Source organism: Lentinus tigrinus, assembly GCF_003813185.1.
Source record: "Lentinus tigrinus ALCF2SS1-7 unplaced genomic scaffold L226scaffold_54, whole genome shotgun sequence".
Taxonomy (NCBI): Eukaryota; Fungi; Basidiomycota; class Agaricomycetes; order Polyporales; family Polyporaceae; genus Lentinus; species Lentinus tigrinus.
In genome coordinates, this window is record NW_027137963.1 from 140,809 (window position 1) to 152,193 (window position 11,385).

General features: G+C 59.7%; 4 protein-coding genes across 4 annotated transcripts; 1 reads left to right on the plus strand and 3 right to left on the minus strand.

Moving 5' to 3' along the window:
- Window positions 1–412: 412 nt before the first annotated feature.
- Window positions 413–2,950, minus strand: L226DRAFT_617244 (uncharacterized protein). The gene is made up of 5 exons (XM_067687004.1): window positions 2,757–2,950; window positions 2,412–2,670; window positions 2,271–2,336; window positions 1,644–2,164; window positions 413–1,549 (listed from the first exon to the last, which is right to left on the minus strand). The coding sequence occupies exons 1-5, from the start codon at window positions 2,937–2,939 to the stop codon at window positions 425–427; spliced, it is 2,154 nt and encodes a 717-aa protein (XP_067529462.1). The 5' UTR covers window positions 2,940–2,950; the 3' UTR covers window positions 413–424.
- Window positions 2,951–3,650: 700 nt separating this feature from the next.
- Window positions 3,651–5,905, minus strand: L226DRAFT_548375 (uncharacterized protein; the record flags this gene model as incomplete). The annotated part of the gene is made up of 6 exons (XM_067682583.1): window positions 3,651–4,637; window positions 4,731–4,971; window positions 5,011–5,269; window positions 5,336–5,401; window positions 5,480–5,663; window positions 5,726–5,905. The coding sequence occupies 6 exons, from the start codon at window positions 5,903–5,905 to the stop codon at window positions 3,651–3,653; spliced, it is 1,917 nt and encodes a 638-aa protein (XP_067529463.1).
- Window positions 5,906–8,103: 2,198 nt separating this feature from the next.
- On the plus strand, window positions 8,104–9,220 carry L226DRAFT_312719 (uncharacterized protein). The gene has a single exon (XM_067673826.1). It carries the CDS (start codon window positions 8,257–8,259, stop codon window positions 8,974–8,976), a length of 720 nt encoding a protein of 239 aa, XP_067529464.1. The 5' UTR covers window positions 8,104–8,256; the 3' UTR covers window positions 8,977–9,220.
- On the minus strand, window positions 9,159–9,834 carry L226DRAFT_312793 (uncharacterized protein). The gene has a single exon (XM_067673828.1). The coding sequence runs from the start codon at window positions 9,720–9,722 to the stop codon at window positions 9,342–9,344; it is 381 nt and encodes a 126-aa protein (XP_067529465.1). The 5' UTR covers window positions 9,723–9,834; the 3' UTR covers window positions 9,159–9,341.
- Window positions 9,835–11,385: the final 1,551 nt, after the last annotated feature.

Genomic DNA, 11,385 nt, shown 5'->3' on the forward strand with positions numbered 1-11,385 from the left:
CAGTACATCTGTATGTATCGAGTACTTATTCTAATTCGAATCTGTACATGTATCTACCACTACGACTGAAATATCTACAATAAATAAGATTTGGTGTTTACACATCTGAAAGGTGTGTGAAGCGGGAATGAGATGGATCGTATGTATTGCTGTCTGGCTGTTTCAAGCTTCAAGTTGTCTAGTACCCCATGTTAGAGGTTACCTCTGTACCAGGCCCGAGACAACCAGGGATAACCGCGTGATCCTCTGGCTCCCCTGTTGAGACCATCTCGGGACGGCCGACATATCCTCTACATGTCTCTGGCAATCCTCCCGAGACACCCGTCTCCAGTGACAAGCTCAAGCATATCATCGTATTCAACTTACCTTGCTCATATGCTCGATGTACGACTTAACCACACTCAATGCTGAACGGAGATGACAGTCACGCCGAAGCAAAACCGCATAGAGCCTTAATCTTCTCGAGCATGTACAGATCATGTTCCTTACGCATAATCCTACCCCGCTCGACTCCCGGAGCCCAAAAACCGGAATCATGAAGCGCGGTCGGATACCACGCCTCATCCGCCCTACCCGCCCAGTCGAAATTCACCAGCATCGCGCCCACTCTCCCAGTCGCCGCCGCCGCTTCATCCCCAGTCGCCGTCGCAGGAACCGTGACCGGGACCGTGACACACAAGATGTTCTCCAGGTTCAGCTTGCCAAACACCCACCCCGCCCCATGCAGCAGCTCCACCGCCCTCCGCACGTCCTCGTACACCGTCTGCGGGACGACCACCGGTTCCCATCGACCGTACGCACCGTACCGCCCGTGCGTGTAGCACCGCTGCTCGGCCCTCTCCCCTTTCACCCGCTCCATCACCACCATCTTCACGCCCCCGCACACGGGCACGCACGCGTGCAGCGCTGGGGCAAGCCCCGCCGCCGCGAGCAGCCGATGCGCGTCCTCGTTGTACTGCTCCGTGAACTTGACGACAACTTCGACTTCTTCCCGGGTGCTGGGGGGCTCCTCGCCGGCCGCACCCCGGGAGGCGTCCTCCGTGCCAGTGACTGGCATCGTGCCGACATACAAGCCTGAACGCCTCTCCTCCCTTGTGCTCGCGAGCAGGAAGAGCTTGCCCGTGCTCGACATCCGGTGCGTGAACGTCACAGCCGGCATCCGACCCTCCCACGACGGCTCCGGGGTGGGCTTCGGAAACAGGACGTGTCGCCGCGCGCTCGTGCTCCCGGGTCTCCACGTCGACACCGGGCGCGAGTACCAGTGCGGCTGCACTTGCACTTGCCCTTGCCCTTGCCCTTGCACTATCTGCTGACGCAAGCGCTCGTAGAACTTCCGCAGGTCAGCGAGCGCGAGCTTGACGGCCTTGAACGCGCGCGCGAGGCGGAGCACCTGGGCGTTCTGCCCGAACCCGAGCCGCACACGCCCCGAGGAGAAGACGCAGTCGGTGTACGTCCCGTCGGTGTAGACTGCGATGCCGATCTCGATGATGTCGCCCATGATCCCGATGAGGACCGCGGGGCAGTTGCATGCCTTTCGTACGCGTTCGGTCTGCAAAACCGTCCGGGGAAGTACCATGTCAGAATCCCGAGGCCCGATTCGAGGGCCAGTGACGAGTGATCTGAATGGTGGACGATGGACGCACCTCCTCCTTGTCTTCTGTCACCATTCTCGTGTACGACAGCTGCGCTTTCAACGACGCATCGCCGCCAAAGCCCACCTCGTTCCTCACCTCAATCACGCCATACGGCACGCCCTTATCCGCCCCAAGCGTAACGTCCCCACACGGCGACCACGTGCTGCGCTCCTCGAGATCCGGAGCCAGCCACTGGACAAACGGCTTCAGCGCGACCTCCCGGAAGTCTTCCGCGTCCTTGTCGTAGCAGTCCACCGCCCCCAAGGCAAATCTGTAGCTCTCGCACCAATAGCCCCGTCGCGGCTCCGGGGGGTCCCTATCGTCGTCGAGGTGCGAGAGCCGGTACGCGAGCAGCCCAAGGATCGGATCGAACAGCGCCGCAGGAGGACCGTAGTTCTTCTCGGGCCGCCCCGCGTGGATCAGCTTCCCGTCTTCATCGCCCTTCCACGGGAAAAGGTCCCCGCTGGAGGGGATGCCCGCTGAGGGCGCGGGGAGGGCCTTGTTGGTCGTGCGAGCGCCCGCCTCGCGGTCTGAGGGATGCTGTTAGTACTGCATAGTATCTGGGGCGATCACCGGTCCGGTGACGGAGGTTTGGACTTCCGAGTCTGAACACACAGTGAGGATGTACGGACTTACCCCTGAGAGCCTTGCCATAGGCGCGCTCGAGCTCGCCCTCGTTGTCTTCGTTGAGGCTTTCTATGACTATACAGGGGCGTTAGTTCCGGTACTCTAGCTAGTAGTTGCAGCGGTCTGAACACGATGAGCATAAGCACTTACTTTCCCGCGTCACGATGATGACATCGACGCAGTCACGGTCGCGATCCCGAGGGAGAACATGCCCAATGACGTCGCCCTTGAGCCAGAACTCGATGCCTCCCTGGCCGCCCTGGAGCTCGAGCTCGTCATCTAACTCGTCTTCACTACCACCATCGTCCGAAATTAAAACCCACTTCGGGTCGTCCTCGAGGTGATCCCTGAGCCACTGCCGAGTGCGTTGCACCAATGTCTTTATAGGACGGATTCTCAATCCAGACGGCTGGTAAACGTAAACCGACCGGTCACAGTAAGTCCACGCCATACAGTGAGACGCACGAAGACGATAAACAACTTGAACGCACATACCCTGTACAGCGTAGCCTTTTCAGGGTCGTTCGGAATGACGGGCCACTGTTTGGCTGCTTCGTCGAGGATGAAACACATGTGCTTCTTGATGTCCGCGCCCGAAAGAATAACAATGCCGCGAAAACCATCGTCGGGGTGAGGGTAGACGATCGAGTATGACACCGTGTGCTCGGGCTCAGACATGGTAGTCGCTCGGAGGTGGTTCAAAAACTTGAAACCGCCCGGCCGCCTCTGATGGCAGTTTGGGCGCTCGGCAAGTGTGACGTGGCGGCCCAAGTCGCGATCGCCACGTTGAGCCTACTCGGAGTACCAGTCGTTAGTAAGTCGAAGCTCACTGTGACATCCATCCACAAGAGTATGATACGCGTCGGATTCTCCGGCGCACATAGTCTAGCTAGGTGGAACATCACTGCACCTTCCACAGCGCACACTTCCGAGCGAGCTGACAAACAACTCGGACTCGGACCGTCGAGTCCAAGGATGACGAATCATCACCACCGCTGGTCTTTCCAGGGAGTCCAAAAAATGTATGGTTCCAAGAACGGCTGGCCTCAACAACCTCCGGAAGTGTAAAGAGTGGTCTCCTGCCCTGCGTCGTTTGGAAGAGAGTTTCTGATGCAAACGACTCCTCTCGAAGTCACCGCGGAGGACGCTCGCGCAGACAGACGTATAATCGCTTATCACCTGAGAGTCGAACCCGAAGACGCTACCAAACGGTACACTAACCGCTTGAGCGTATAGGCGCTCCTCGACTGCGGCCCTACTATTAGACGCAGCCAAGAGTACTCGTGCTCGTATGTCTCTTCGTACGTCTCCGAGTGAGGCTGGTAGTAGCCATCGTCAGTGTCACTGGAGTCATAGGAGCGGCTACTATGTGAACCACAGTGCCGTGACCTAATCCACAACTCGGCAGAGATCCTGAATCCTCTCGAGAAAGTACAGATCGTGATCCTTGCGCATAATCCCACCCCGCTCAACTCCCGGGGGCCAAATACCCAAGTCGTCATTAAGCACGACCGGATACCGCCCCTCGTCCGCCCTGCCCACCCAGTCAAAATCCACCAACATAGCACCCAGATTGGGTGCTTCCCCAGATGCGCTTCCACGCGGGACACACATCACGTTGGGAGGTCGGAGGTCGCCAAAGACCAATCCCTCCCCGTGCAGCAGCTCAATCGCACTCCGCACGTCCTCGTATACCGTGAGCGGGAGCGGCTCATCCCTCTTCTGGACGCACCAGGCCATCTCCCCTCTCACACGATCCATAACAATCATCTTCACGCCCCCGCACACGGGCACGCACGCGTGCAACGCAGGGGCAAACCCGGCCGCGGCGAGGAGGCGATGCGCGTGCTCGTTGTACTCCGCCGTGAACTTGACGATAACTTCGACTTCGACTTCGACTGGCTCCGTCGTACCGGTCGAGGATGCGGACGCGGACAGGTTCGCCGTAAGAATGGGCATCGTGCCAACATAGAGGCCTGAACTCCTCTCGTGATCTGTGCTCGCGATGAGAAACAGCTCGCCCGCGCGCGACATCCGGTGGGTGAACGTGACAGTTGGCATATGACCCTGCCACGACGGCTCCGGAACCGGCTTGGGAAACAGGACGTGTCGTGCCCTCGACGTCCGAGTCGGGGGCGGGTCCGCTGGCAGAGTTTGCGACCGCAAGCGTCGGAGATCGGCGAGCGCGAGCTTGACGGCCTTGAACGCGCGCGCGATGCGGCGCACCTGCACATCTTGCTGATACCCAAGACGCATCCGCCCAGAGGAGAAGACGTAGTCGCTGTATGGCCCGTCCGTGTAGACAGCAATGCCGATTTCGACGACGTCGCCCATGACGCCGATCACCACCGCCGGGCAGTTGGATGCCTTTCGGACCTGTTTGGCTTGCAACCGTGCCGAGTATGAGAAGTTGTACTGCATGAGTATCAGAAATTTTTAGACTCCTAGCGTGTTGGCTGATGGACGAACCTTTTCTGTGTCTTCCGACACAATTTTCGCGTACGACAGCTGTGCCTGGAGCGACGCATCTCCACCAAGACCTGCCTCCTTCTTTAGCTCCATCACGCCGTAAGGAAAGCCGGTCATAGCGCCATATGCAGCTCCCAGACAGCCAGAGACGTAGAAATCCGGACTCTTGCTGTGACGGTACTTGATATCCGTATCAAGCGACTCTAAAAATTCCTTGATGGCGATCCGTTGGTCTTCAGCACTGCCCTCATCGTAGCAGTCCAATGACCGCGAGACAAACTTGTGCGCCCACTTGCACTCTTCATGGTCTGGACGAATCTCCGGGAGGTCGTCGTCGTCAAGATGCGAGAGGCGGTACGCGAGCAAGCCGAGAGCTGGATCAAATATCGCCACAGGAGGTCCGTAGTTCCCGGCGGGCCTTCCTGCATGGAACAAGTGCCCATTGGCCTTGAATACCGACCTCACGCCCGCGCTTGACTCGACGCCCATCGATGGTGATGGCAGGGCCTTGTCGACGGAGCGTGCGCGAGCCTCACGTTCTGCCGATGATGAGTAACACTATCACTATCACGCGCGGTCACGGAGGCTTGAGCAGGGGGACGCACCCCTGAGAGCCTTGCCATATACGTGCCCGAGTTCGCCTTCTTCGTCTTCGTCGAGGCTTTCTACGACTATGCAGAAATCACTGGTCAGAACTGCTTACTGGTCTGGTACCTACTCGTGAGTTGTATTTAAGCACTGGCACTTACCTTCTGGCGTTACGATGATGACATCGAGGCAGCGACGGTCGCGATCCTCGGGGAGAACATCCTTGATGATGTCGCCCAGGAGAGAGAACTGAACATCCTCCGGGTCGTCCTCAAGATGTTCCTTGAGCCACTGCCGAGTGCGTTGTACCAACGTCTTGTCAGGTTTGATTCGTAATCCAGACGGCTGGTGGATAACCGGTCACCGTGAGTCCACGCCATATGAGATGCATGAAAACGATAGCATACCCTGTACAACAAAGGGCTAGGATTCATCGGAATCACGGGCCACCGTTTGGCTGCTTGTTGGATGATGAAATCCATGCGCCGCTTGATGCCCGCTGCGGACAACGCAACAGCTCCGCAAACGGCTTCGTCGGGGTGGGGATAGATGACCACATATGACTCCGCGGACTCAGGCTCATACATGGTAGTAGTGGCGGTTGCGTTCAAGAATTGCAAGCGCCCGGTCAGCGTAGTTTGGCGCTCTGCCCCAGCATGGGTTCGCCTCAAGAGCGGTGAGCTCGGCCTGCCAGACTACAACCCAGTCCGCCTTACTAACGTTGTTCTTCCAATAAACCCAAACAGCGGCGAGTAATAGGTAAGGTTACGTATGCATAAGCAGCAGATGTAAGTAGGAAGAACACCTTCAGCCGTTTAGTTGGTGGATCATGATGGGCAGTGATATACGAACCCGAGATTTGTTCAATGGTGTGATACTACGTGGGATCCGGTGTAGCTTGTACAAGAGTGAATGCATGGCCGTTTTGACTCGATCCTTCTTGCGCGTGTGCGTGCCTCCGCCCGCGCTCACCGCACTTCAGACATTCGCAGTGTGGCTGAATCCATGACAGGATAAATCTGGGCTACCAGGAATGCCAAAAGCCGTCTGCTTATAATCAAAGGCCTCCCAGCGTAGACATCGACGCACTTTCCTCGCCCGTCCACCCAGTTTGGGCCGCTACAGCTGTCACGAGCGCGCTCGAAAAAAATCAGTCAGTCAGGCACTCGTCACAATCGCAATCGTAGTCGAACCATCTCTCGACGAGCCGCCGGCCGGCCTCGCAGAACGTTCTGCGGCTGGCGGCGGGCACCTTCTCCGCAAGGAATCCCGAGTCGCGCCAGCACTCGGGCCACTCATACTCCGAAGAAGCAGATCCCCTGCCCGCCGCGCGCCGCGTGGTGAGAGCGACGTCCGCACTTCCCCGCCTCTCTGACCACGCGCCCTGCAGGGTCAGTCACTCGACCGAGCATCGACGCTTCTGACCGTGGCCGAACAGTGGTTCTCGGGGCTTCTCCCCGCCTTTGGCCTCGCGCCTCCGGATGTACATACAGGGATAGAAGGCTCACCGGTTCAAAATGGATGATGCAGATTGAGGTGCAACTGGCAAGGCGGGTTAGACTCCCAGTGTCCACTAAGGCCGAGGAGACCGTCTGTTAGGTCGGTTGTTCGCGACATAGCATGGAATTCATTGCGCGCCTTCGAGCGTCGGGAGTAAACCTAGTTACTCGTCTGAACTAGAAGAGGAGATAGCGGCAGGGGTATGTCGGCTGTGCCGAGGAGCCTGCCAGTGTAGCTGTGTAGGCTGGAGGGCGTCCAGTCTCATTTTTCAGAGGCGCTACGGTCTACACGCTTCGCGGCAATCAACTCGGAGGCGGCTGCGAGCAGCGAGCGGTGACGTTTGGGGGTGTGATTAGATTGGTTGAGCGGTAGTGATCTGCTGTGTAGGCTCAGTGTACGCTAGGTCGGGCCACAGATGATGCCATGCTGGCGGCAGTTGTCGTTGTCGTACCATCCGACCGCGGTAAAAGGCAAGAATAGCCCAGCTTGAGGCGGGCTCGGAGCGCTCCCGCGAGACGATGCAGACGGCTGCGGCGGCTTCGGAGATCGACTCGCTGCTTGGCTGCATCAGACTCGGACCAGACGGTGGCACTTGCGGGGTCGGTCCCTCCGAGAGATCCTGGAAGAACACAGCAGTTAGAGACAGTGTGCAGCAAAGGAAAAACGACAGAGGGGGGTAGACAGACACACCGCACAGACCGAGTTTGACCCGTCCCTCCACACCACGCCGCTTCGTCGAGGCGCAAGCGCAAGCTCGAGCTTCGCAGCACAATGCACGGAGCGGTCAATTGCCGTCGGGACCACACGCACGCCGCAGCTGAATCGCACGGCCAAGTGAGGAAATCGGAGAAGCGCAAGTGGCCAAGTACTCGAGTACAAGGCGTTACGCGCACCCACATCGTACACACGCGGGTACAGTGAGTGCAGCGTGCGCCGCTGCGGCTTCTCTCGCCGTCAGCAGGCTCGGCCCTCCTGCAGCGCAGACATTGACAAAGACAAAGATAACGTCAGCACGCATCGGTATCGATTCGATTGATAATCACCTACCGTAGGCAGCGTGCATGCACTTGCGCTGCTGCTGCGGCCTCGGCCCCTCGACGCCTCGTTGCACACGCCCGACTCAGAGCCTGCATCCAGGGAACCCTGGGGAATCCGAGGAGTGGCAGATGACTTGGGACCTACACGCCCGGGTGACCAACCCGCCCTCCGTCGCCGTCCCGCTGCCGGAACCGGGATCAAGGGCGTCCTACGTTAGTCTATCGAAGCCTTATGCCTCGAGGCAATGACGAAGTGAAAGGAAGAAAACCTTGGACAGACCAAGGGGCCGCCACACATGCGGTCACTACGGACTAGCTCGAACTTGGGTATGGATTGCGTCTTCGGGGCGCGAGCCGCGATGTGATGGTATGTTTCGATATGTCCGGCGGGTACTTGGGGAATGAGTATGTACGGTACCATGCATGCAGGTGGACACGGTCCTCGTCCTCGAGGCGGGTGTTCAGGAGGCCATCTTGACACCTTCGGGATCGCATGCCATGATCCGTGTCTGCACCCGACGCTGCCGCCAAGCACTAACACACATCCATCACAGGCCAGACTAGCCCACGAAGACAAGAGGATTCCGAGGAAGCAGGGAAGTCCGAAGGGGGATGAGCGTGGGACGGGAGCTTCGTTTCAATGCACGAGAAACACAAACCCGACCTCGAGGGTGGACACTCGAACAGTACTGAACACCGAACACTGGAGACGGCGGGCGTGCAAGGGGGGCTTGTGGACAGACGGCGATAGAACTGAGCCCGCATGGCCGTCCGGGGGATGCACAGAAGCCCCCGCGCGGCGCCCGGTGTCCCATTGTGGAGAGAAGACTCCCGAGTATGTCTGTGCACACACCCACACCGACAGGAAGGCCGACACGCCGCCAGAAGGCGCTCCCGTAGCCACGCAGCATGCGGTCGCCTGCCTGCCTGCCCGCAGAAGCTACCGACCGCACCAGAGCCGCGATGCACGAAGATGCAGATGCGGGGGTCCCCACGGGACAGACTCAGACTGCAACGATCGTCCTCGGGGAGCGACTAACCGCCGCACGACCGCGGCCATGACCACGAGCACGAGGGCCGCAGCAGCCCACGACGCCGAAGACGCAGACGCAAAACCGTAAGGCATAGCTTGCAATGCCGTAGGTTCAGAGTCCGTCTTGTTGAACGGCACGGGAAACATGCGCCACCCGCGCCGTTCGTGGGTCGCCGCGCCCTCCCATTGGCGCGGTCTCCTCCGTGAAGATAGTGCGGGCGTCCGGGGTCGGGACTCGCGGTTGTCGGGCGGCAGCTATGATACATATCCCGCGTCGCAGCGAATCAAGTGACGAGAAGGAGCGATCCCTGGGACTTGCGGTGAGCCATACTCGTCGATGGTCGTCGGGTCTCGTCCGGCTCGGGAGTCGGAGGTTTCCTACGGACAACGCGGACTGCACGTTGCCGCGAGACTCGTCGCTAGCCCGAGGCCTGGAAGCTAGAAGCCCGCGGTTCAGGGGCGCGTGACCCCCCTCTGACCGCCCGACGGGGTGACGGGAGGCGCGAAGAAGACACTGGGACAGGGGGTTCGGGGTGGAGGCGTGGAGGCGTGGGGGTCGAGAGTCGAGCAGTCGAGATGCCCGGTCGGGCGTGCGTTTGTGCGGGCGTATGCGTCAAGTGTACGTATTCGACAGGCCTGCCCTACATACATGGCCAGGGACGTGCCGCCGTGCAGATGTGCAGATGTGCAGATGGATCTACGTGCATCCCGGGCGGTCCGGTGCGGGGGATCAGCAGTTGGCAGCTGGCCGTGGCCCGGTCGGAGAGCTGCTCGGACTTTGGGAGTCGGAGACGCGAGACGCGAGAGGGCGGGTCGCGGGGGCTCGCTGTGCATTGCAGCATTGAGGCGTGAGATCAGTACACAGATCGCGGGCGATTGGGAATTTGCTATCAACTCGGAGGAGGTGGAAGCGCAGGCGCACCGGCAGGCGCGTGCTGTGCGGCGTGCCTGCGAGAGAGGTCGGAGGTGTGCGGCATCGAGATCTGCATTACAGTCCGAGTGTACATACAGCACACACACACCTTGGGCAATGGGCGGCCGGGCGGGGTGTGGGACGAGATGGGAGATGAGATGAGATGCGATGAGGTCGTGGGGAATGCGCGACCCGTGCAGTGCGGGTTAATAGGGCTGAGCTTCAATGACGCGATCCTCGGGGGCTTGTGTCTTGTGGGCGCATCGTCGTCATACGGCAACATCACGACGAGGCGGGGAGAAATGCTGCCGATGTTGATACGCAGGTTGGTCGGTGCGCTCCCGATTGTGCCGTTGAGGTCTTCTGACTTGTAACAGAGATGAAAGAGGACTGCGGGTGGTCCTAGGCCGAGAAGTGCGTCCTTTAATTGCGCCAATGCGCCGGTTGATGAGGATCAAGCAAATCACTCAAGGTACGGAGATACGACCTGCATGCGCAAAAACATTGATCCCGGTCTTCAGACTTGTGTGTATTGATAATTGGTTGACACAGCTGAATTAATCGAGGACGTCGCGCAGATTGATTGACCGCCGGGAACTACCCCTGCGTTTCGCAGATATATTGACCGACCGACCAAGACAGCACAAAGAGCACCGAGCAGGACGGGACCACCATCAATCGCCGGAGAAGACGAGAAGTTCCTTGAGCCCGAGTCCGAGTCGCAGCCGCCGCTCGCAGGTACCGCCCCGACGCCTCGAGGCCACAAACATCAGCCTCCAGTGCACACCATCAGTCTCGGGAGTCCAGTTCGTCCGTGGCGTTCGTTGTCTGGTCCCCTCGTCGCCCGTCACTGGTCAGAGCAGCACAGGAGGGAAGAAGTCCACACAACGCCCCGCTGGTGACCTGCAGGCGATGACGATGTCGCCCTCGCCGTCCCTCGCCGTCCTCCCGGCAGTGGTGGCGCGGCCCAGCCTCAAGCCCTCAACAGAAGCCTATCCATCCGCCGGAATCACAGGAGACACGAGACACGAGACAGGAGCAGGAGACAGGCCGGAACGTGCGCACGGTGACAGGCCGCCCTCCTCAAGCTCAAGCTTCACACTCTAGATGCTGGATGTGCGTGTGCGCGCCCGTAGTACGCTTCCGCTTCCGCATTCGGGAGGTGAGTTGAGTTGGGTTGAGATCTGCGATTGCCAGGAGAGGGCACCGCGGGACGGGCCAGGGTGTCAGCTGCACAGCGGACTCGAGGCTGCACGACACGCCGCAGCCGCATGTCCCGGGCCCGGGTCTGGGTCTGGGTCTGCGAAGGGCGTGCGTGTCGGCGGGTCGGCGGGTTTGCGGCCTGCAAGTTGGACGTGGAAGTGAAGAGCTTCGGACGCATCACGACCAAACTTTTCCCGCGGAGACCATCGTCTCTCAGCGACCTGGGTCCGGGGGCAGGAGGCAGGAGGAAGGAGGAAGGAGGCAAGTGGCAGTTGGCAGTTGGCGGCGGCGCTCGGTGGCTTTAAGAAGTGCTGATGCGCACGCCGCACGAGCCGCGGCGCAGGGAAGAGCAACAGCACCTTGCATAGTAAGCTCGCCAAA

What these genes read in the sequence shown, in the direction of transcription:
- L226DRAFT_617244 (XM_067687004.1), bottom strand. Translation starts at nt 2,939, where the DNA reads ATGTCTGAGCCCGAGCACACGGTGTCATACTCGATCGTCTACCCTCAC. An exon ending in CTATGGCAAGGCTCTCAGGG is followed by an intron (nt 2,165 to 2,270) that starts GTAAGTCCGTAC and finishes AGCATCCCTCAG; the next exon opens with ACCGCGAGGCGGGCGCTCGC. An exon ending in TGACAGAAGACAAGGAGGAG is followed by an intron (nt 1,550 to 1,643) that starts GTGCGTCCATCG and finishes ACGGTTTTGCAG; the next exon opens with ACCGAACGCGTACGAAAGGC.
- L226DRAFT_312719 (XM_067673826.1), top strand. Translation starts at nt 8,257, where the DNA reads ATGAGTATGTACGGTACCATGCATGCAGGTGGACACGGTCCTCGTCCT.
- L226DRAFT_312793 (XM_067673828.1), bottom strand. Translation starts at nt 9,722, where the DNA reads ATGCACAGCGAGCCCCCGCGACCCGCCCTCTCGCGTCTCGCGTCTCCG.